At 40.2% G+C, this 25,849-nt stretch overlaps 1 protein-coding gene across 1 annotated transcript in view; it reads left to right on the top strand.

The window, feature by feature from the left end:
- The first annotated feature begins 351 nt into the window (after window positions 1–351).
- Window positions 352–25,849, top strand: part of ASB5 (ankyrin repeat and SOCS box containing 5) — a 49,469-nt gene continuing 23,971 nt past the window's right edge. Inside the window, exon 1 of the mRNA XM_065899936.1 lies at window positions 352–547. Within this exon, the coding sequence (XP_065756008.1) occupies window positions 352–547 (196 nt within the window). The remainder of the gene's footprint in view (window positions 548–25,849) is intronic.

Raw genomic sequence — 25,849 nt, 5'->3', positions numbered from 1 at the left:
TGACACTGACCCCCCCCCCCCAAAGGGAAACAACAATCTGTATATAAATTTCAGTACCTGATTTTGAATTTCAGGGCAGGGGGGGCGGGATGTCATTTTGTAGCCAGCACGGAAAGTCAGGAGTGTCGGGAAGCGGCACGTGTTGCCATTGCCCCCGCGGAATAGTGTCAGACCAATAGGCGTGTGCGAAGCACTTTTATGGACGGTATAAATATTTTGAGCTGGAGGCATCGTTACCAGCTGCTATTTTCCTTCCTCAGGACCAGCTGTCCAGGAGCATCCCGGACCGGAGCCAGGCACATTCGGGACTTGGATCTGACCAAGGGCGGCAGCAGCCCGGCTGGTGCAGCGATGTCGGTGGTCGAAGAAAGCCGGCCCTTTGCCCAGCAGCTCTCTAACGTCTACTTCACCATCCTCTCACTGTTCTGTTTCAAGCTCTTTGTGAAAATCAGCCTCGCCATCCTCAGTCACTTCTACATAGTGAAAGGCAACCGCAAGGAGGCGGCCCGGATAGCGGCTGAATTTTACGGAGTAACCCAAGGACAAGGTATGTTCACGGCCTGCGCTCGTGTTTCGCGTTGACTTTATCTTGCATGCACAGTCCAAGAAAACATCCCATGTTTCCCTTAGGGACTGCTTCAGAGCGAATATTCTGCCAACTTCTCGTTGCGGGAAATATTTAACTCCCTTCATGGCCCCATAAAAAAGAAAATTACTTTTTCTGGGTTAATGAAATCAAGGCACCATTGCAGGATAGCCTCACGGAAGCATAGTTTTAAATATATATCAATATTTTCCTATTCATAAATATTTTCTAACTTTTAACATTTCATGTGCCACGCCATGCGTTCACAGGCTTCATTTACTGATTGCACTTCAACTGTCCTTTAATATACCTGAGATTTTATGATTTTTTAAATCAAGTCTTTAGTTATATGGAAAAATAATTGTTATAAGAGAAGATTTGAAGGTTTTATTGGTTTCTCACAATTTTTATTTGACCAAGGTTAACCGCTTCATTATAAAGTAAAGCACAATGTGGTGAATATTAAGATTTATGCCATATGTTTTCCTGATGGAATTGTTGTTGCCTTTGCTCAATCTGTAAAACATTGATTATATGAGGATAGGAACATGAATTAACAAATGTTAACATGTATGCAACCACGTACATCCATCATGCTTCGTACAAGAAATTAAAGTGTGAGCCTAAATGAGAAATGATCACTTTGACCCTCAACCTGAAAGGCTGTAAAACCATTTCCATTCTATTGCACTGATATTCTGTATAATAAAAGCAATTCTTAGGTTGGGCTTCAAGGTGACATTTTAATTTCTTAGAGCCTTTTGATTAATTTCTGGTTTGAAAATCATCAGGCAAGCATGCACATTTTACAGCCCTACATACCTCTAAAGTAACTTTAATTTTCAGAATCAAAATACACTATCACATAATTAGAGAGTGTAATTTATTTTTTTTAAAAAAAAGAATGCTTAGAGTAGAAAGCTTGCCTTCTTAAAATCTGTTTTTCTACATTTTTCAATGTGTGGAATAACTTATTTTAAAATCTAGGTGACTCTGTAGATACATGGAAAGTTGAATAAAGGTAGAAAATCTTTTTTGGTGTATGAGATAGATAAGGAGAGTACATTTTTCCTGAGGAAGATTTTGTTCTTATGCAAAGTGAACAAGGATGAAACTCTCACAAGGAAGATGCGATCTAGAGAAATAGACAATATTTAATCCCTCACCCACGAGCTCTGCTTCAGACCAGGTATAAGTATTTAAATGTGGCATACATCATGTTGGTAAATGGAATATTTTGTTGTTTAAAAACCAGCAAACATAGGAGACTAGATTTTAAAACAAAATCCGTATTTTAATTTTATTTTTTTAAACCCGTATCTTTAGATATATGACTGAATAGGCTATGCGATCATAAGGTGAGAAAGTTTACTGTCACGGGCAGCCCATAGCTCATTACCTTATACTCAAATCTCGTCTATGTATTGTGAGAATTGCCATGCATAAAAACTGAAGTATTGGCTAAAAATCCACCATTTTTGGTGGATTGACAAGGGTTTTATAGGAAGCTTTGGAATCTCCTTTTGTACTTATTTACAAATATAAAGAAATACTTGTCCCCTCTTTAGCCTGATCTCAGTGTGCTCATGCTGGGAGGTCATGGGAATATGTGAAATGGCTTCCATGTTCCTGCCTACTTTTATGAGTCTGTGTTAAGATATATTAGAGCTCTAGGATTATATCCCAAAAAGGAGAGAAAGAAATCCACACTCACTAATAGAAAATACTTTTCCTGGGAATAAAAATGGGGAACATAGAGTTTTCAAATGTCTGTTTTCTGTTATTTTTAATTTTGTATCTGTTTAACAAAATTCTCCCTTCCTAGAGCTTGCATTAGTCTATATACTAAACAATGCAATATATTATTATAATTTTTATTCAGTGTAAGCATAGTTAGTCTCCAATTTTATTTTAATATTAGGAGGACAGTCAGGAACCTTACAAGCTCTTTCTTGGTCTACCTCTAAGAATTAATTCTTCCTTGCCTAGGAAATTATTGCTTTCTCTATTTTAACATAGCTTTTTCTTTTATTTACTACTACTAAACTTATTTTTATTTTGTTTATGTTTTTATGATTTATCAGGCTTAATTATCTTTGTTTAATCTAGCAATTTCCTCCTTCCTAGCAGAGATTATCACCTTCATTCCATTCTGAATTAGGTTTCTCATTCCTGCTTTCAAGACTTAGCCAGATCATTCCCCAACATTTCTGATGTGGAGCTGCCAAAATCCATGAAATATGAGATGATGTGTGTATTTTCACGTCTTTCATAATCATGGAAGACCCTGTTGACAACTTTCTGGATGTCCTCCCCATGAGCTGTAGTGCTTTGGTATGAAATAAAAGGAACTCTGTCTTCCCAGATACGGTTGCAAATCAGCTCATTGTATTAGACAAATATGGGATGAGCTTTCTTAATGCACTTTCCAATCAGGCTTGAGACCAAGGTATGATTACACAACAAGAATACTGAAAAGCAGCATGGTAACTAAAATCGCTTAAGATTGCTCCCTTCTTGATCCCTTTGCTATGCCTATAAACCTTAGAAATCTGCTTTTTCATCCCTTTATTAACTCTGCCATCATATTGAAGGGACTCGATAGGATTTTCTGTGTCTCTGTCTCCCTGTATGGTTCTTGCTGTTAAGTGTCCTGGTGATAGTGTCCACATATCAGAGGTCTAGTCTGTGTTTAAAGCTAACACTTGACTTTGAGACTGAGTGAGACTAACGAGTGGAACAGTGTCTCCAGCTGTAACATCAGACAATGCGGAGAGCAGGGGAAGATGCAGGGGAGAACACTGATCTTCTGATATCACTCCAAGGGCTTGGAAGAAGCCACGTGCCACTAGTAACCCACGGACACTTGGAGAGAGAGCTCCCCTCCTCTGCTAAGGGTCATACCTTTCAAGTTCTATCTTAGGCTCTGAGGAGAGTTCAGTAGTTTTACCTACATGTGGACAAACAAGGTCAGTTCTAAGCACCTGTTTACTGAGCACCCCTGGTATGGAGGCATTGAAGAAACAGGATATAAAAAAGGCAAAATGTATTGTTCCCCACTGTAAGTAGGTTATTCTAGTTGAGGAGCTGGTATATCTACATATAATACTTACTTTCCAGATACATTAAATACCAAATGAGCCTAAAGACCGGAAAGGTCAGTTTCAGATTTGGACCTTCAGAGACATTTTTATGGAGGAGAAAGATCTTGAGTTGACCCCAGGAACCCAGGAACGAGCAGAGGCAGGAGTTGGAGTGCACCTAGGTTATTAAGAGACAGTAGATTTGACCGGAGTCGAACTTTCATGCAGTAGAAAAATGGTAATAAATTGGGCACAGATATGAAAGAATTTGAACATCAGGCCAAGCAATTCAAACTCAACTTTGAAGGCAGTAGGAGTCACTGAGAGTGTTTGGTATGAGTGAAGGTAGGAAAATGGGAAGAGACACGTACAAAACGCTAATTTAAGGTTGATTTATACAGTAGTGATCTTTGGAGTTGGGCAGTGGGACAGGTTTGAAGTAGGTAGACCAGTTAGGCCCGTGCCCCTCATAAAGAGATGAGGACCTAGACTTGTTTGGTGGTAGTGGTGGTGTGGATAGAAAAGAAAGGATGACAACAAAAAATAAATAAAAAGGAGAAAAGGAAAAAGAATGAATCTGATGATACCTTAAATAGCATTGGCAGAGAGAGTAAATGTTACCTTAGGGTCTCCCAGAATTAGTTATAACAAAGGAAAAGCCTGTCATTCAGAAAGATGAATTACCCACCCAGGCGAGCCTGCAGTTCCCAGCCTCTGCCACCCCAGAGAGCTGGGTCTTCAGCGGCTTGGTGAGTCTGGTGGGTCACCTGTCTCTAGTGTGAAATGTCAGTGTGAATCAGGAAGTCATAGAACTAGAATCTGAATTCCAGCCTTGCCCTTGATTTATTTACTGTTTATTCCCTTTGTTCCACCTTTTTATCACCAAGCGACATTCTGGTTATGACTTGGCTCTCCATCCGCGTCTGTCCACAGAGAGAGAATGTGCTGGCTTTTGCCCCTGGAGTGTTTCAGTCCGTCTGACATTTATGGTTCTCGCTGTAAATTACTATGTTTGCATCTTGACATCACTCTTTAGTGCTCTGTGCTCTTTGAGTTGTAAGTCCACCTCTGAGATGTGATTTTGCTCCAGCTTTGCTGACAGATCAGGTTTCCAAGCCTGCAAGGCCATGGGCCAAATGTTAGAGGGTGGAAAATTCATCGAGGTAATGTCTCTGTGAGGCTGCTTGAGAAACAATCTAGGGACACCCAACCTCTTTGGGTGCTCCTTTCAGGGTTGAGGCTTTATATAGACTACAGAATGTATGTAGAATCATCTGGTAGAATATTTGTGCTTGTGATTTCATAAATTTGATTTCAGGGTTGCCATTAAGCATGCTTTGTTTGTTTTTTGGTGAGTCTGTTGTTGACACTTGGAAATAGGATATGGGGTAAACGTGCACCACTAGTCAAACGGCAAAAGGACTTGTCATTCCAGAGAATAGTGTAACCTGGGTAGGAAAAGCAGCTAGAATTTTGTATGATGTAATATTCTTTCTCCATCGGTAAAGTCCATCCCAGGTTTAAAAACAGCTTTAAGAATTTAACTTTACAACAGACGCCAGCAAGTGCAGCAGTCATATCCATTATACCTGTGCCCAAGGAGCAACTTGTTTCATATGAGTTTTGGTGCTACCATGTTGGTTGTCTATGAGGTTAGTTATGTTGAGAACATTTCTCAGAATCTCAGCAATGACACACTTCAAGCCAACCTGTAGAATGACTTCTTTCATGCTGTTCATTGTATAAAGGTGTAAAAATACCTTGAAGATGTGAGAGTTTGGGGACACATTTTCTATACTTAGGTGGAAAAACACCACCTGAGAATAACTGGAATCAATGGAACTGCTCTTCTATCACAACAGACACGACATTATAATCAAAAGTGCTACCAAAAAACATTTTAAGAGACTTTAATTCTGCCCATGTTCTGCTATTTTTTGGAAATGCCAGAGCACTTTTTTTGGAAGGAACCATTATAATACTGTGAATTAGAACAGGAATCTGGGAGCAAACTTTCCAAGTTTACAAAAGACTTTGTCATAGTTTAATGTATTAATATTGTTCCTCTTCCTGTATATTTGGAGAAATGCATGGAATTTTGGAATTAAAGAACCCGGCATAGCTCATGATAGCTTAGGAGGGATGAGTTTTCCTAGGGCTATTCTTCCCATACCTTTTACTTGTGTGTCTTCTATGTCAAAGGCCTATGCTAGGCATGAAGGATAAAATATACACACAAACCACAGTCTCTCTCCTAAAGATGTGTATAGTCTAGTGGGAGAGACAAAGAGAGAAAATCAAGTAATTTAAAGCATGGTGAGTGCTATTATACAAAGCTGAAGAGGTGCTCGGGGAGCACAGAAGAGCAAGTATGCAGATAAGAAGAGCTCTGCCCTGGGTTCACCAGTTAAATAAAAGCTGTGCTAAGCCCATGCATATTCTCTCCCACAATCATGCATGTGTCCTTATTCATAATGCTTGAAAGCTCCCCCGTTCCCCACTGTTACCCTCTGTTCTTTCCATCGCTCAATCTACTATTATTATTATTTCTAAGAATTTGTTTTTTTAGGAAAAGAGCAAGTGTGCTCATTGCTTATCCACTAAGCCTTTTGAAGAATGACACGTATTCTGGGGAACAATTTCAAAATGAAATTTATATATAGGTGACATTGTTATAGTCAACTCTCAAATTTTTATATAATGAGGACAGTTAAAGGATGAAAACTAGGTCTCTGCTTTCCAATTTGGTATCTTTTTCAGAAGGTGGTAAATTATTAAAATAAGCTGCTTCTCTTGTTAATTGACATAACTGATACAATTTTGAATTTAATTCAGTTCAATAAATACTTGGATACCTACTCTGTTCCTGGTACAATATTATGTGCTACATGTACATGGACGGATACGTATATGTGTATATATGTGGGTGTACATGCAAATAATTACCATATATAGTATATGAGTTGCTTTCTGAGTAACAGGAGACTTGGGTCAGCGGAGCCAAACCTTGCACATATAAAACAAGCAAACAGCAAGCAAGTAGAAATTCATAAGGTGCTACATTGAACACAGTGAAGTTCTTCAATGAATGTTCTCTAAGAAGGTCCGTTGCGAGTATCAGTCCCTTCCTGAGAGAAGGTGGAGCTCAAGGTGAAACTTCAAAGGCAGAACATATCTGGTTATGTACAAGTGTGGATGAAACCAAGCTGACTCTAAAGAAAAAGAGAACTTTTAGTTGTGGAACTGAACAAGCGTGGCTCATGGGGGCAAATGTTAAAGGATAAATGTTAGGTGAGGAGACAGAGACAGATGGTTGGTGCCAAAGTGAAAAATAAATACACATGTTCTCAAATCACACATCCAAAGTAAAGGGTTCTATTAAGAGTTTTCTAATGACTTTACTGGATTCAGCCTACAAGAAAGAGCCACTAGGTAATGATGGAAATCAGGGCCACCATGAGTATTTTACAAAATCTTGTGTGTAATGAGTCAACATGTCATTGCATGTGTTCTGTGAACTACATCTCAGAGAAGGTCGAATACCTCCTGGGCGCTGAGTCGGCTGTGCACATCCTCAGGGTGGCTCCGTGGCAGCTCCTTGGATTCCGGCTTCAATCTTGACACATTAAGCTCATTTTCTAACCTGGGGAAGAGAGAGGAAAGTTTATCCCCAGCAACACATGGACCATGTCAGTGAAAGCAGGGGGGTTATTTGGAACACCTCTTCCTCCAAAATCACCCTCCAATAGATTTTTTTTAAAAAAAGAAAGTGTTTGGTTACAGGCTATGTAGAACTTTTGGCATTTCTTCTTTACCAGCTGCATAAAGAACAAATCATTCATTCTTTCCAGCCCTCTCACAGCAACGCTACCAAGCAGACCACTGGCTTTTGAGACTGGAAGTGCCCCAAGAACATCAGCTCAGGGAAGGAGAGGCTTACAGAGTCTCATAAATTGTTAAATTGTTAGCACTTCCAGGTGGCCTGTAATTAAACCAGTCCATTCTGTGAAATTTAGGTTGAAGAGGACATATATTAGAAGGGTCTCTTCTCTCAATCCTGTAATTCTTCATTGGCTACTGTGGGATGGGATTTTAAAAATCTGTCCGCTAAGTAGATTTAGGAGTTTTCTAGAAGAGCCTCAGGGACTGAGAGCCTAGGGCGGTGCTTGGGGACAAGTTCCCATGGGCCCCCTTTCCCTTCCTGAACAGAACAACTCTACTTTCATGAATCGCCGGACGTTGGACTTCAAGAGGCATTTTTCCTTAAAGAAAAGAAGAAAATAATGTTTAAAACTAAACTGTCCCAGTTTATTTAAAATATTATGTGAGTTACGTGCATCTTTACAGACCCTAACCACCCTGTAAAATGAGTCATAACTGAATATCCGTTCCACATTCTTTCCTAGGGATTAGAACAACAGCAAACATTTGGGGCCCGTCAGGAATGGACATAACTATGTCAGATGGCACAAAGGCAAATCTCTCTCCATGAGAGCAGCTAAAATTTCCATGTCACCATTACTTACTGAGCAAAATAGAAGCATTCAGAAATACATAAACTCTTTCCAGAAGGCTCATGGTCTTAAACTATGGGCAGAGTACAAAGAAACTGAAATTCAATATGGAAATGCCATTGATGTTCTTAAATAGAAACACCAGGTCGTCTCCGTCCTCAAGTATGCAGCTTGATTTAAATGAAAACTGACAATGATGCAATTAAAGTTAAGGCCTGTGCGTTGAAACTCTGCTCCTCGAACGTTCCTCGTCAGTTGATCGAGGCAGGTCGTCTGCTGCCAAAGTGCTAAAGGATGCCGGTCTTCCTCTAAAGAGTTCTCAACACACTGTGATAGCAGTTAAGTAATGAGCATGTAAGTCCTGATGACACTGTGAGTGAATTCCTCAGGAACAACCCCACACATCTTTGATTAACCGCTGGAAGATTGATAAGCCACTTCTGTTTTCCAAACTCGACCTCCTTCACTAGAAGAATGATGATTCCCCGCATCCATCAAGAGAAAGTAGTCATTTATAGAACGAAGTGATACACCGAAGGAATTTCTGAATTTCGGAAAGCTTGGTGTCTTATTTCCCTCGTGAGCCATGATCCAGGATGGGGAATTAGGACAAGGAAAAGAGCCAGTTCCTATAGAGTTCAAATACATAAAATCACAGATCTGTTGAGTCTGGGAAGGGAATGAATGCTTCTTCATAGTGACTCTCCAAGAACTAAAAGAAAAGGAGCTAAAGGAAAATTTGAGCATTTATCTCTGTGTCTTTTCCCTGCAGGTATGATGAAACTGCTCATCCAGTAATATCTAGCAGAGGAGTGAAGTTTTAGGGCTACTTACCATTTTTCAAAGAAATCAACAAAATAAGCCTGGTTTGCGTTGGAGAGACTATCTCCTGTATAGTGAATATTAAGTCCTAAAACGATGCTTGCGTATCTAATTGGTGTGACATTCCAGGAATGTGAAAGAAAGGGAAATCTGTTTAAGTAAGCTCAAATTTAGGGTCCATTGGAAGTAACGAAAATATTTTTTAAATGAGTTTTGTTTATGAAAGTTAATTGGATTCAATGATTGAGATTTTTATAATCATCTGAAGTTTAATTTTTAAAAGCACACACATGAGCAAAAACCTGATCTATAGCATTATAATGAATACTTTGATTATTTTTAAAAAATAAGATTTTCAAAAGACAAAGTATTTAACTAGAAGGAGAAAAAAAGTTTGTAATTATCTAAAGCTCATGAGGCAAACTTGATTCCTGCTAAAAACTTGGATACTGAATTGTAACAGGACTACAGGGGGAAACTGCTGTTAGTCTAGAGAAGGAAATTATAATTTACTAAGCGAAAAGTCAGTTGGTCCTTGAAATAACTGAAATGGCAAATAGGAAAAACAATGCCTTGAATATTGAAGAAACTCAGCAAATATTTGTGGAATGAATAAAAGACCCCTGCATAAATCACACTGCAGGTAACATAGCGATTTACTCACACATAAATTTTTCTATCATGGCACTTTTGAGATGTGTGGTCTTAGGAAAGTTGTTTAAAGTCTAGCCTCAGTTTCTTCATCACTAAAATGGACATAATGATATTTATTTCAGAGGGTTACCGTAAATTTTATCCGGGATATAGTGTATTACCTAAACCACATGCCACAGTGTCTGGCCCCATGAATGTTAATTCTTTATATTGTAATTAAAAAAATTTTTAAAAACAGTACAAAAGTTCCCACAATTCAGTAACACAGAGAAGCATCAATAAGAAAAGATGGTGGAATTATCATGTTATATTTGCTAAACAGTCGCCGTAAGCAGGTAGTCACACTAGGACAAGTAAGTGTTCTGTCCCAGCATCATGCTGGCTCTTCAGGTGTATTTCAGAACTTACGTGGTTGGTTTTATTTAAATGTCAATTTAAGAGTAACAAGCCGGAGCCCTGTGAAAGTTTAAGTTAAGTTGTCAACTGTTTCCAGTTAGTAACGAAAAGCATAGAATTTCAAGCCAAATCCAACTGGCTCCTGAGATTTTTCTCTCAACCACTTGGCTCTCCCACCACTGGTCTTTCACAAGGTGTGAACAGCGGCCTTGACAAAATCAAGCTTCAGGCTCCCCAGGTCTCTGTGCCGTCCACGGGATTTGTCTGCTGGCCCCTTCCAAACAGAATTTTACGTATTTAATATGCAAACTTTCCCCTAAATACAAGCAAAAAATGAGAAGTTGGTTCTGTGTCTTTAAGACTCAAGATATTCTTGTGATTCAGACATTTTTCTCTGACAGGCTTCACAAAAAACAAGATTTTCTGAGCCATCACCTGGGATCGGAGCAAAGGGAGATAGCAGGCTTGGTTAGGATGCCGAGGACCTGGAGGGGATGCTACGTGGGCGGGCCAGTTCACAGCACGGGGTTTTTTTTGTTTTGTTTTGTTTTGTTTTTTTGCGGTACGCGGGCCTCTCACCGCTGTGGCCTCTCCCGTTGCGGAGTACAGGCTCCGGACGCACAGGCTCAGCGGCCATGGCTCACGGGCGCAGCCGCTCCGCGGCATGTGGGATCTTCCCGGACCGGGGCACGAACCCGTGTCCCCTGCATCGACAGGCGGACTCTCAACCACTGCGCCACCAGGGAAGCCCCAGCACGGGGTTTTAAATGACTTGCAGACATTTTTTCTACCATCATATTACTCTAAGAAACTCCTCTTGCCAGAAATTCTTTGGACGGAAATGTTTTCCTGGGCAAACTGGTCAGGTACCTGGTTATGAGTATACTGTAGAAAGCCTGGGCTTTTCTGGAAGGGCTTTATGATGAGTGTGTCATGGCGTGTGACAGTGACATGGAACAGCTGCTCTGTTATCGTGGCCACCAGAGAAAGGGCTGAAGCTTCTTAACCTCCAGCATCGCAAAGCCCGGGATGTTAACTTCCTCCGCCAAACTGTCCTCCTCACCCTTTTATTTTTTTCTCTTAATCCCTGGCAGCTTTTTGAAAAGGGAAGACAAAAACCAATACTGACAGCACTAACAGTGAAGAGCTGAGTCAGCCTGTTCAGGGATTTGGCTTTTTTCCTTTATTTTCTCTGCTTTTCTTTCTGCCAGCTGGTCTCTCCAGGAAGCAAGGAAAACATAGTTTTTCACTGGACATATCTTACAAAAAAGTGGGGTTTTTTTCTTATGAAGAAAGAGGGAAAAAACTCTTTTTCTTAAAAAAAAATAAGCGGACTATATCTGGGAAGAGGATGCAGAATTATATCACAGAATCATTGAATAACCTCAAAGTCTATCAGTATTTTAAATTATCCGGGAACCTAGGCACAGGTTTGCAAAATAGCCCTCCAAGAACTTTTAAGGAGCCCTTGCTTCTTTATTGGGCCACGGCAAGGATTATCTGAAGCTGACTAAGCCTCTACTAAGAGAATAGTAAATCACAAATAATGATGGTGTCTTCTTTCTTCAGCATGAGACCATTAAGCTGTATATAGTACCATACCACGGGGGAACAGGAATATTAAGGCTGTTCGTTGGCAGGTCGGGCTAGCGTCCCTCCTTCAGTGTCCATGACCAAGCTCAAGCGCCAGTCAGAAACCAGCTTTACTACTGAAAGTTTGGCAGGAGCATGGTGATAGACAAGGAACTTTCTCAAATCAGAATGTCTTACGGTGACTTCACAAACCGGAGAGTAGCATTTCTGAGATCACAGCAGTAAGTGACGGTTCCCCCAGATTTTCGGAAGGTAGCTCAGACTAGCGTAGTCTTCGGTAGACTCTTAAGGAATAATGCTGCAGATAGAATACTGGCCATTCGTTTTATGAGGTGATAGAAATCCAGCTCTGTGTTGTAGTATCAGAAATTGAAATATTCTATAAGATATGCTATTTTTCAAAATAGCCAAATCTTAGGAGCTTTTAAAGCTATGTTTAGAACTTGCTAAAACACCAATCAAATGTATATACACCAGAATATGTGCACAGTTTTGCTTTATACGTTGTGTATAAAACAGCTTTTGGTAAATTACTGAATTTTCATATGATCATGTAAACTTGTTACTTAAAGGAGTTCCTTTGGAAATAATTCATTTTGTAAATATACATTTGTATGTACTACATTTTCTTAAATTGAGGTACATCTGTGTTGCTTTTCTAGTAAATATTCTGTGGCTAATAATTGTAGAAGGAGGAGAAAATGAGAAATGGAAAAAAGTAAACATCCTCTTTACCATAAAGTGAACCCTTAGTTTCTCAAATTCTCGGCAATTGAACTTAATAGGGGGTGGTCAGCAAGTGTCTTTCTATTTCTAGCTTTGACTCGACCTACCCCACACTTTCTAGTGATAATGTCATATTTTTATTGTAATCCACGAAGTCTTTCCACATACACGATCCCTTTTCATCTCATCACTGACCTCTACAAACTACTAGATGGTATTATGCTTCTTTTACAGAGATGGTAACAGAGGCTTAAATACATAGACTTGCTCAAGGTTATTGATCAAGTTAGAGGAAAGTGAGTCATGAGCCCTGGTCTTCTGACGTTGCCTCTGACATCGCCCATCTTGACCATTTGCGGCATTTTGTTTGTTTCATTTATACTATGAAACAAGCAGTGTTCTTTTTCCAGAGCTATCTCTGTGGCGGGTTGCAATCTTTGTAATAATCCTTCCTAGACCCAGAATTACTTAATACTTTCTGTGCTGTTTTTTCCCCATCTGTGTGGTATCCCAAACAGATTCAACATTGACTGTCCCACCAAGTCAGATCATCACCAGCTTGTGTGTCTCGTGAAGACAGAAGTTCCTTTCACTCTCAGAGCTTGGAAAGATGCCTAGCACATGGCGGGTACTAAGTAAATATCCAAGGAAGGAAGGGAGAAAGGAAGAAGGGGAAAAGGAAGGGAGAGGGTGAGGGGATTCAAATTTTAAAATATGGATCTTATTACCACTTACCCCGGGGCATTGCCAATTCTAACCTTGCCTCGGCCAGTGGTGTGGCCCCTCTACATGCTGAATAAATGTTAACGGAGGGACCCTCAGAGTTAATTCTCAAAGCACAAATGAAGACAGAAAGTCAGTACTGCCCAGAAATTAAATCTATCACAAATGCCCCCACTCCTTCTTCTTAATCAGACCTACTGTCCCTTTTCTCTGATTCCTTTCAGCTTTATGCCTTGGCATTAGCCCTCCTCCCCAAATAAAACAGACCCTCAATGTACATTTTTTAACAGGAATAGTTAATGGCTGTGAATATCTTCAAACATCTTCTTCATTTCATATCAACTCAAAGATCTCTTGCCTTGTGGTGAGGAATGCTAGTTGTTTACCTTTTAATTTCTCATTTTAAGTGAGTGCATTTTTATTCTTAATATTTTAAACTCTCTGAGCCAAACTTCAACTATTATGAAACGTTTTCTCTCTGTTCATTTAAAATTGAACGCTCAACATGGCACTTCAGAGTGTGTATCGTGAACTGAAAACACACCAGACACCAGATATCAGAACTATAACTGACAGGGGATCGTTCTTTTTCTGTCTCTACAGCAAACCAGGAAATTGTCAAGTCTTAGAAGGTGTTACAGAAGGGGTTTGGCTGATGTAACACTTGTTCTCAATACCTGCTGAGAACAATTCCTCTGGACTTCAGTTCTTCATCCTTTAAGCCACTCTGTATGTTACTCCTGGACCCCAGATTCATTCTTTCTTTCTTTCTTTCTTTGGCTGCACCGGGTCTTAGTTGTGGCATGCGGGCTCTTAGTTGTGGCATGCGAGGTCTTAGTTGCGGCATGCGAGGTCTTAGTTGCGGCATGCGGGATCTAGTTCCCTGACCAGGGATCCAACCCAGGCCCCCTGCATTGGGAGCGTGGGATCTTAACCACTGGACCACCAGGGAAGTCCCTGGACCCCAAATTCTTTAGTACCTGTTTAAGTTAGCAGAGTGGTAGGAATAATAAAAATAAGTAAAATTTTAAAAAATCTTGCTTTTGCCTATACACACAACTGGCTCCTCATACACGGGCAGCTAGAGGATTACAATAGGAGGAATGGTCTGTTCCAGCGTCAGGAGCTCTCTTCTCTGTGGTTAAGGTAACAACAGGGAGAGAGAGAGCAGTAGCCCCCCAGCGTGGGGTGGGCCTCCTACTGGGACGTAGTTGGGTGAGGACAGACTGCCCGCAGGACACTGGGCTGCTCTACCCGAGTGTATGGGACGTCGCCTTGCCAGGCAGATTTGGGGCTGAGGCCAGTACCCCTGGGCCTCTTGACTTCCTAGGCTCTCTGCTCTAAGACCTACTTCTGCAAGCACGTTCACATGTCAGAAACACACGTCAGTGTGCCCCCTCTTCCCTTTTCATGACAAATGTCAAGATAAAACAAGCTAGCTGCTGCCAGCGCCTAAACCTACCCTGAGCGTGTGGTTAGTGGTGATAAAACTATTTGTGGCTAGAACTGCGGGGAGGAGATGCATTACGTGTGAACTGTTCGGCCATTAAGCCCTTGTCCGTGGCGCATATCAGATTTTCCTCCCCGCAGCTGTCGTCCTCTGACTGGAGAACACGGGTTGCTAGTTTCATTCCTTGTATGGGTTTGTGGCCTTTTTAAAACTTCACGCTGGCGTTTGGGAGACCTGGAACAGTGTGATAACGAAGTGTGTAAAGAGAAGGAAAGGACAAGAAAAGTGTCATTTATGAGAAGAGTAAACACTACCCCAGTTCTTGGTTACTGCGCCAGCGGCTGTTCTAAACGTGTACAATTATAAACTCGTTTAATCCTGACAAAAGTCTGATGACGTAGGTGCCATCGGTTATTAGGTCTGTTTGCGCCTTCCATATTTTATGTTCACTGGTTTCGATTTGTCTGCCTGTGGTTAATGAGCAAATGTCACACGTTGGAAAAGCACATGCAGGAAGCAGACAGTCTCCGTTCCAGTCTTGCTTTGCTGGTAGCGCTCTGGGTTGCTCTGAGGACACCCCCTACACTCTCTCAACTTCAGTTTGTTTGTTTGTTTGTGTCTTCAACTTCAGCTTCTCTATCTGCAAAATGGAGGAGTTGGGCAAGATCGGTGGGTTTGGGACCTTTTATTTTTAAGCCATTGACTCTGTGTGTGTGTGTGTGTGTGTGTGTGTGTGTGTGTGTGTGTGTGTGTCTGAATCTGGAAGCTCAAATTGTAAAGCTGCTGGAGTGGAAGCTGCATCGTTGGGAGAGAGAACCCGTGTTTTACAGATGCACTCAAAGTAGCTCTGCTGAACTCATAGGGCTCTTTGAAGCCATCCGTAAATCACAGAAGTTGATGGTATCTGAAGTCCACTCTGCTCTGAAACACATAGCGTTTCTTTCACGTTAACTACTGGTGAATCCCTTTTGTACCAGAGAAGCTTTTAGCACTCAGAACCCAAGCTACTCTTTGTGAATATATCACCCCCGTGACGTCACCTGCCTTAATCCAGAGCATGTAGAATGTTCTCACCTGAGCTGCTCAGAACAACTGTTTTGAGTCACCGAATATGTGTAACTGCAGTGATTTGAAAACAGTTCCTGCGCTCTTGCAGACAAGTTTTCGCGTTTTTACTTTGAGGATCACCCAGGGTCATTTGATGCATGCTGTTGGCAGTTTTGCCCTCGAGCCACGCTTGGGCACTGTTCCATCCTCCCCACTGTGCACACTCTCGGTGCTAAGAGACAGTCCCTGGGTCATCTTGGTGCTCTGTGTGTCCCGTGGAGGCGAACAGTAACCCCTCTGCACATCTGGGAGAAGGTCTGAAGTCTCTCACTGCCCTCAGTCGTAGAGCAGGTGTTCGGCAGATTTAGGCTGTCAGGGTGAGCAGGGAGGCCCCGAGAGTAAAGGACATCAGGGTAAGAAGAGCCATGTGCTTCCTTATCTCTTACTGGGGTGTTATGTTTTCTGCCAACCTCATCCTCTATTTTAAAATCTTTTTGGCTGCCCTCTCTTTATTAATTCACATCTTCTTAATCAAAAAATAAACTACATCAGGAAAAAAAATGAACAGAACTCATTTATAGAATTTAATAAAAGGCTGTAAAGCAGAAACCTGTTTAACCACGACCCAAGTCAAGAAGTGGAGCATCGTGGGAAGCCCAGAAGCCCTCCAGGTAAACCTTTATAACCACAACACCCTCCCTGTCCCCAAAGAGAGGGCGACTAACTTTTATTGTAATCATTTTCTTGCCTTTCTTTCTGGTTTTCACTTCTCTGAATACATCCCAAATTTATAAGGTTTCATTTGGTCTGTTTTTATTTTTTTAATATTTATTTATTTAATATTTATTTTTGTCTGCGTTGGGTCTTTGTTTCTGCACGCAGGCTTTCTCTAGTTGCGGCGAGCGGGGGCCACTCTTCATGGCGGTGCACGGGCCTCTCACTGTCGCGGCCAGTCTTGTTGAGGAGCACAAGCTCCAGACGCACAGGCTCAGTAGTTGTGGCTTACAGGCCTAGTTGCTCCGCGGCATGTGGGATCTTCCCAGACCAGGACTCGAACCCGTGTCCCCTACATTGGCAGGCAGATTCTCAACCACTGCGCCACCAGGGAAGCCCCTGGTCTGTTTTTAAATTTTATATGAGTTGAGTCATCCACTAAACACTCTCTCATGACTTGCTTTTTTTCACTAAATGATATGATAGGAAGATTGATCTATGTGTATATGAAGTTCACTCATGTTCAATGCTATAAATTCCATTCCCAATTTAGAGTAATTACAAATGATATTGCTCTAAACGTCCAGTACAAATAAGTTGGTATAGCTCTAGGACTGGAATTGCCAGGTCAAACAGCATGAATATCTTTCGTTTTTTTACCTAGTGTTACACGGTTTTCCAACAGGGTTGTATCTATAGTGAAACCAGCAGCATATAAGAATTTGTGGTGCTTCCCATTGTTGCTAATATTTGGTATTGCCAATATTCTTAATTTTTGCCGATCTAGCGAGCATGTAGGGATATCTTATGGCTTAATTTTCATTTCTCTAATAATGCCATTTTCATGTTTATTAGCCATCTGTACTTCTCTTTTGTCATGTGCCTGCCAAATATTTTGCCATCTGTTCAACTGCATCATCTGCTCCTTTTTCGTGGGTTTTTAGAAGTTATTTTTATATTCTAATAATTAGATAGAAAATGAAAAAACACTTGAAGGAGCTCCTTATAAATATCCTTTGTGGCTTGTCTTTTCGCTTTTTATGGTTTTTCTTTTGGTGAACCGAGTTCTTAATTTTAAAATAGTCAAATTTATAAATCTTTTCCATTTTGGTTCATATTTTGTGTGTAATTTATTTGTTACAACCCTGCTGTATTTCAAGATAACGAAAGTATTTTCCTGAATTCTCTTCTTAAAGCTTTCCTTTCCAGTTCTCCACTTGGAATTGAGTTTTGGAATGGTATGATTTACAGTTGCTGCAGACCCACTCTGAATAAGTGTAGGGCCTATCATGCCGTCTGTTCATGGGCTTTCTAACTGGTTACATTTCCCCAGGCCTAAACCACATTATATTGGTTTCTACAGCTTTACACTATGTCTTGATACCTGGTAGAGCTATATCTATTTTAGAAGCAACTTCCGTGATTCCCAGAACACTTGTTGAGTTTATTGTTGGAATTCATTTAACCTGTCAGTCATTGATTTGAGAGAGAATTTACATCTTGGCAACACTTGACCTTCCAATGAATAAACATGATATGTTTTCCCATTTATATACGTTTTCTTTAATGTCTCTCAGTATTGTTTTATTATTATCCCCTGAGAAGGTCTTACATATTTTTTGTTTAATTTATTCCTGGGTACTGAATTGTTTTATGCTACTACTATAAATAGTATCTTGTTAGTTTTTTTCATTTTCCACCTGTACGTTGTAGGTTAATTTGTACAATTAATACAAATGAATTGTATTTACAATTAATTTTTGTATATTAATTTTATACCCAGAAGCTTTGTTAAACTCTCTTATTAATTCTAATAGGAATCTGTAGGTTCTGTGGGGTGTTTTCAGTAGAAAATCATATTATTTGTAAATAATGCCAGGTTTCTTTCTTTCTAATTGCCATACTACCATTTTTTAATTTCTTCTTCTTCCTTCAGTCTATGGATTAAAACCTTCAGCACAAAAATTAATTGACTATGATTCTGTTCTAGGTCCCCTTAAAGCTTGAGTCTGAATAAAATTTAAGGCACAGATAATGGTAAAAAATAAATACAATATATAACTTTCAGAGAAGAGCAGGAAACAGAATTATAAAATTAATCAAATCAAAAGAACTAAAGAAAGAGAACAAAGCTACAGAAAAGGTGGAGAAAATACAAAATACAAACTAATATAGGAAAAATAAATCTAAATCTATTAGTAATTTAAATAAGTATAAATTGAGTTCTCTAAAGATAATTTTCAGATTGAATTTTTTGAATGGCCCTTCTAAAACATAAGGATTCAGAAAAGTTGAAAATAAAAGGATCGTGAGAGATGTGCCTCAGGAAATAAAAGTGCTGTCACTATATTAATGTGAGATAAGTAAGATGTTTAGGCAAAAAAAAAATTACTGGATGCCACTATATAATGATAACAGGTTGAATCTACTAAGAAGCTGTAACAAGTCTGTGTATTCACCCAGTAAAATGGCTTCAAAATAGAAAATTGAAATATTGGCATAACTACAAGGAGAAAGAGAAAAAAAAATATATATATATATATATTTTGCAGTACGTGGGCCCCTCACTGTTGTGGCCTCTCCCGTTGCGGAGCACAGGCTCCGGACGCGCAGGCTCAGCGGCCATGGCTCACGGGCCCAGCCGCTCCGCGGCATGTGGGACCTTCCCGGACCGGGGCACGAACCCGTGTCCCCTGCATCTGCAGGCGGACTCTCAACCACTGCGCCACCAGGGAAGCCCAGAGAAAACATTTTAATAGAATTATCTTAGTAATTGATAGATTAAGGAGACAAACACTGCTCACTATATAAACATATAGAAGAAATTTAAGAGGTAGCTCTTATTGGTAAATGGAACTCTAAATTCACATTCTTTTCATGTAGATTTTGAACATTTACAAAAATTGAGCGTACACAGGGCCATAAAGCATGTCTTAAGAAATTTCAGATGTCTGGTATTATACAGACCAGAGGTTGGCAAACTTTTTCTGTAGAGGATCAAACAGTAGATATTTTCGTTTCTGTGTGCCATGTAGTCTCAGTTCTGCAGTTATAGTCTCAAAGCAAACATAGATGATGTACAATAGAATGGGTTTTGCTCTGTTCCGATAACACTTTATTTACCAAGACAGATGGATGGTAGGCCAGATGTGGCCCAGGAGCCATAGTCTGCTGACCTCTGATATAGAACACATCCATTCCTCTCAGTTAAATTAATGTAGAAATCATTAACAAAATGCAGTGAGAAAAAATCTCATTATGTTTGGAAACTGAGAAAATATCTTTAAGTAACTCATAGGTCAAGCAATCAAAATTATGAAAAGAGCAAAATCAACTTCCACAGACTGAAGGAAGAAAATAATAAAGCTGCAAGTGGAAATTAATAAAGTAACTTGTTATCAACAAATTATAAACAAGCTAAAAGATAACCTGTTGAAAAACTAGTAATTAGTATACCTCTGTCAGAACAGAGCTACAACAGATGGAATCCAAGAGAACATAATAGCAGACGTTGCTGAAATTTTTATAATAAGTGGTTGTTATATAACAACTTAATGCCAATAATTTTGACTATTTGGATGAAATAGGCAATTTCCTAAAACATATAACTTATCAAAGCTGAGTTTTTTTAAGAAATAAAGAACCTAAGTAGTCTGAAAATCACTAATATAATCATTAGTTTTTAAACTTCCTCCGAAAAATCTCCAAGAGTAGATGATTTTACCAGTGGCTTCTACCAAGCACCACAGGTAGAAATATTTCTAATAGGTGAACCATGACAGTAGACAAAACAAGAGACTAGCCTCTCTCATCTCACGGAGTCAGTGCCCTGCTACCTGTGGCGTCTTTGTACGGTGTCCTGAACAAAGTTAGTTATCCTGAACTGCTTCCCAGAATCCCCTCTCCTCTGTTGTTCTGGGTTGGGAGCAACCAGAAGAAAAATACGTACAGAGTGAAGAGCCACCATCTTTACACTCTGAAGTGTGCTGTGGACACGGCCCCACGGCTGCCGGCACAGGCCACTGCTCATCCAGCAACATCCAGACCCACGGCTGGTTCAGCTCCCTCCCGACTGCCTCTCAAGTGGTGAAGGGTACCGGCTTCTCCTCGGGTCACCTGCACCTTGGAAGTTGGAGGTGGTAAGAAACAAACACCATCCAGGTTTCCTTCTGGGTTCCAGTACGTCCTTGCTCTCCCCCACTTCACATTCAGCTCTCACTGCAGACCTGCAGCCAGGCAGTCTACAGTAAAGTCAAGCCCAACATACATGCAAAGACAACAGCCTTGCAGAGACTTAACCCGCAACTGTGGAAGGGCCCATTGGTATAAGAACTCCCTCGTTCTAAATATTCAGAGGGATCGAAATTTAACTGATACATTACCAAAACTTGAGAAGGTCAGTATATGGAGAATCAAAGGCTAATCTCACTCAGGAGTGTAGCTGCAAAACTCTTAAGTGAAATATCAGCAAACCAAAACTACCGTGAGAAATCACCTTTCTAAGAAATCTCTTATGGTAAGGGTTCCTGTTTTAAGTAACATCCTGGCCCGTAAACTGAGCAGAAAGATAACATCCTATTAGGAGATACAACCTTGCTTTTGCAGAAGCACACAATCAAAGCTGCTAAAGTTACCTTGGAACTATTTTGAAGCAGATCCCAAACATGTCACTTGATCAATAAAGAGAAAATGGGTTGAACGACAGCCAGAATGAATGGAAGCAGAACAGGGAATGACTGTTACAGTACGTAACGTACAGTAGCTCAGGCTAGGCCTTTAACTACAGGGTGGCGGTGTTGGAAATGAATGTATGCGGACATAACTAAGGGAATTTTTGCGGGGGGGGGGGGGGATTGGCATGATGAACTAACAGGTTGGTTTATGCACAGTTTCACATCAACATCTGGGGTAGAAGCCCTGGGGTAATGGCAAAGTTATTAAGGGACTTCCAGTGTAAGACGTCATAGCGCATTATTGCACATTTAAGAACTGCCATCAGTTCTTTGTCTGTTCAGGAAAAAACTTAGGTAAAATCCCACTTGATCTGAATTCAGTTCAACTCGGCAAACCTGGGGACTGTCCAGATCATCTTGGCTTCATCACCACTGGCAAAACCTTCCGGAACCAAGGGGCTGTTGATAAGGATATTTGAGAGACTGCCGTCTTTCAGAATATACTGCCTCAAAACATGTGGCTTCTTCCTCTTTTAAAAAATTTCCTCATTTCTAATATTTTTAGTGTTTCCTAAATTTTTGACTTTTCCATGAAAATGGCTGGTCTGTTATATATCAATGAGCGTTTCTTTCTTTGCAACCAGTAGACTCACCTGTGATATAGGATGGATGTATTTTTGAGCCTGCAACTTTTCTTCGGCAGTGTTTTCTGTTGCTTCATTTTCATGGGCTGTCTTTGTTTGGTTGTTTGTTTTGTTTTGTTTTGCTTATGAGGTAGCAAAGTCACATCTAGTATACCAGAAACTGTTTTATATACACCATAGTCACTAAACAACTAATGAACCATGAATATGTGTAGGGTTTACCAGTAACTGAAGTACTTGAGGGTTTTGATTTGCTTTTCAACTTTGCCACTAGATAGAAAGACAAGATTTGATGAAGAAAGCATGAATGATGCATTTATATCTACATTATAAACTAGTAAGAATAATGCCATAAAAACTAACATTAATAGGGGGCTCACTGGGTACCAGGCATTGTTCTGATTTATGTATTAATTCATTTAATTCTCAGAGAAATCCTGCAAGGTAGGCTTGTTATCCCATTTTCCATGTAAGGAAATTGAGGCACAAAGAAAGTAAGTAGCTTTCCCAAGGTAACAATTTTAGTATTTGGCTGAACTGGGAGATGAACCAGCTTTGGCAGTTGGATTGCAGAGCTGAGGCTCCTAATTAAGACACTAATACTGGAACAAGTAGTGTTGCTGAAATCTGGCCTCTGTGCACCGGTGCCGGGCTAAATCTCGGAGACAGAGTTTGGGGTGAGGTGGAAAGAAATAGCTTTATTGCTTTGCCAGGGGAAGGGGGCCACAGCGGGCTACTGCCCTCAAGACTGTGTGTCCCCCCTGGCGGGGTAGTGAGGAGTCTTACAGTGTTCAAGGAGCAGGGCGTGGTCAGCTCGTGGACATTCTTCTGATTGGTTGGTGGTGAGGTAATGGGGAATCAGCATCATCGGCCTTCTGGCTCCACCCGGTCTGCGGTCTACGTGCTGGTGGGCGGCGTGCGGTTAACTTCTTCCACCTGCTGGGAGTTTCAGTATCTGCAAAACAGCTCAAAGGACATGGCTCAGAGTGTTATCTGCAGTCCTTGAGGAAGAGCTAAACGTCCTTGACTTTGTTCGGTGGCTAGAGTATTATTATTTCGTTTTGCTTGACTATTTTCCTTTCTTTCTGCATTTTCTCACTTCTCTGATTAGATTTATTCTTTGACTGAAGTTTTTCTACAGACAAAAGACAGGTGGAGGACACAGGTGGGGGTCTGTTCTGGGAAGGCCTCGTAGGGTCCTGCTCCGTTACAGGAGCTCCATTAGAAAGTGGCTCTCCTGACATCTATCACATCAAATGTAGATAAATTGCTGATGTAAGTAAAATTGGCTAAAAAAAAAAAAGTCACATCAATGAGAGTTTAAAATCTTTTTTTCCTATGTATTGTGATAAAAAAAGTAAGAATTTTTTAATGCAATATGTACTTTATTTTAAATATATGCTTAGCAGAGGTCTGAAAAATGTGGAGTCCTGCTTTCAAAAACAGAATCGCTCTCTTTGGTTAGATCTTCCTTGTTTATTTTTTCTTTTACAATAGTATCTTTCATTTTGCTGTTTTTCCAGTGATTTCATAGCTTACAGGCTAGCCAAGTGCTTTCAAAGATACCACGTTAAGAATAACAGCAACAGCAAAAATTGGGTTTTCCTTACTCTTCCGCAAAGATCTGGGCTTCACAGAAGTCTTCGTGTTGGAAATATACCATCTGTGATAACGTCGTGTCCTCTTTATTGAGAATCACTGTTTACCACTTACGATTTATTAAACGTCGGTGAAAGTTACAGGCATAAATCAGATAATTTATGGATATCTCTAGCAGTTAAGGGGCACTGCTGCAACCTTGCTGTGGGAATTTCTGAGTTTGGCATGACTTGAAGAGCTTTTGATTCCCAGACATACAGAGGCTGCTTAGGTAGTGATCGAGGTTCACTCAATTCTAAGATGCCTCTGTAGAGTTTAAGGTTTAAGTGGGCAGTGACCACCTTTTCACTTTGTGTCCCCAGGAAGTAGCACCTGGTAGGCACCTAATAACTATTGAATGAATGGGTGAATGAATGAGTGAATGAATGACATCTCACTACCTTTACTCATTCATTACACAACTAGGAATTAATATACTTAGAGTTTATGCTAGTCTCTCATGGCTTAAGCATTCAGGTATTTTGAATTAAAGTTGTATTTTATTACTTTCTTTCTACATACAGGGATTATTTGTGTCTCTTAAAATATTGTTTGCGTCATTTGGTATAGCTTGAAATATTCCAAATTCAAGGGCATGTTTTATAATGTTATACAAGATGTTTGAAACATTTTGAGATTTTTAGCTCTCAAAATTAACATATTTGAGTTTGGTGGAAATCACCTGTAAGAACAGCTAAAGGAGAATGACTCCTCATAATTTAGTTTCCTGGACAATGCACACAGGTATATTTTCCTCAACAGAAGCCCCTTACCATCTTGTTTCAGTATCTACCATGAAAACGTGTTTTGTGTGGACATATATATTATTATTTCAAACTATATTGAACCGGAATTTTTTATTATGCTTATAGTTTTTTTCATCATACCCCCCCCAAAGTTGGTAACATTGGAAAGACCTTCTTATATGACATTTATTCTCAAAGGTTTGTGCACACAAGCTAATAAAATATCCTTCATCACATGGTTTAGGCACCACTGTTACACGTGTGGTTTTGTAATGATACCAACCGTATTTTCGTTAATTGGGATTTTTCAGGCCTCTTTGGCCTCTCCTAACCACTCTGTTCCAACTAAGACAGGAGCTGTCATGGACCACAAGATGTCGCTATAGGTTTCCCAGCAACCTTTATACAAGAGGTAGATAACCTTTGAAACAAGGGTTAACTGTTAGGTAACAATCCCTCTACTTTTCCCAAGAGGCTTCGGTCAGGTTTGCCGCCAGACACCATCTGCCCTCATTTCCCATCACTAGGCCAATAGATGTAGGTACTCATGTTTAGACAAAACAATAAAAAGTAAAATGGACCAAGAACGAGGCTCAGAGATGATGCTTAAGAGTTACACGTACACGTGGCTTTGTAATGAGGCGCACAGCAAGGAAGCCACCAAGACCTGAATAATGGCCTTTTCCAGATGAGACTTTGCAAGGGTGGAAATTTGGGACTTACGGGTAAAGGGACTCTACCTTATCTTCGTGATGATTTAAGACGATGATTGTGTCTTGTACTTAGTGAACCCTTGGTAACAGAGAAAACAGGCAATCTTTATGGGGGGGGGAACTCTTACGTTTTTTAAACAGACATTTAGAAAAGGGAGAGATCACTGATTTTTGCCCCAAGATAAAGGAGTTAACGGTTATATCAATTTAGGTATCATTATAGAAGGCAGTTTATGAATTGAGTGTCTCTTTAGAAAATAAAAACTACTGACCTGTAGATGCTGATATATTGGAAGTACTGTTTTTGTGGGATTATGGTATAGTAGTTATGACTGCAAAGAGTCTGCATCTTTTTTTTTTTTTAACTGGGATATAGCTGTTTTGCAATGTTGTGTTAGTTTCTACTGTACAGCGAAGTGGAGTTCCCTGTGCTATACAGCAGGTTCTCATTAGTTACCTATTTTATACATGTTAGTGTATATATGTTAGTCCCAATCTCGCAATTCATCCCACCCCCCACCTCGCCCCTTGGCGTCCATACGTTTGTTCTCTACATCTGTGTCTCTATTTCTGCCTTGAGTCTGCATCTTTTAGAGGTCTGTACTGAAATATTTATGGGTGGAACAATATGATGAGGTTTGCTTCAAAATAATCATAGGAATAGGGGTGGGGAGAGATGTGGGTAGGCTGTATATGAAACAAGACTCAGCATCAGTAACTGTTCAGCTGGGTGGTGGATGGCATATATGTCGGAAATATTCCATGGTCATAATGGGGGAAGGTGCCAACCCAGATCCAAGCAAGAGTCTGTTCATCTTGATCTTCTTTTTCTGACAGTGGAGGGACTCCATGATCAAGTCCCCCACCTCAGGCACACACCCTCAAAAACCTTCACCTATGGGTTATTCACTCATTAGTTCACCTAAATACCACCTTTCCGGGGCAACGAGCTCCTGCACTTTGTTACTGTGTCAACTAAAAATAAATAAATAAAAAGAGTTTACTTTTAAAAATCTAATTTCATTTAATTTTTTTATACAGCAGGTTCTTATGAGTTATCTATTTTATACATATTAGTGTATACATGTCAATCCCAACCTCCCAATTCATCCCACCTCTCCCCCACC

The sequence above is a fragment of the Phocoena phocoena genome, chromosome 21 (assembly GCF_963924675.1).
Source record: "Phocoena phocoena chromosome 21, mPhoPho1.1, whole genome shotgun sequence".
Lineage (NCBI taxonomy): Eukaryota > Metazoa > Chordata > Mammalia > Artiodactyla > Phocoenidae > Phocoena > Phocoena phocoena.
The sequence above is the reverse complement of the archived record's forward strand: the minus strand, read 5'-3'. Positions and strand labels throughout refer to the sequence as shown.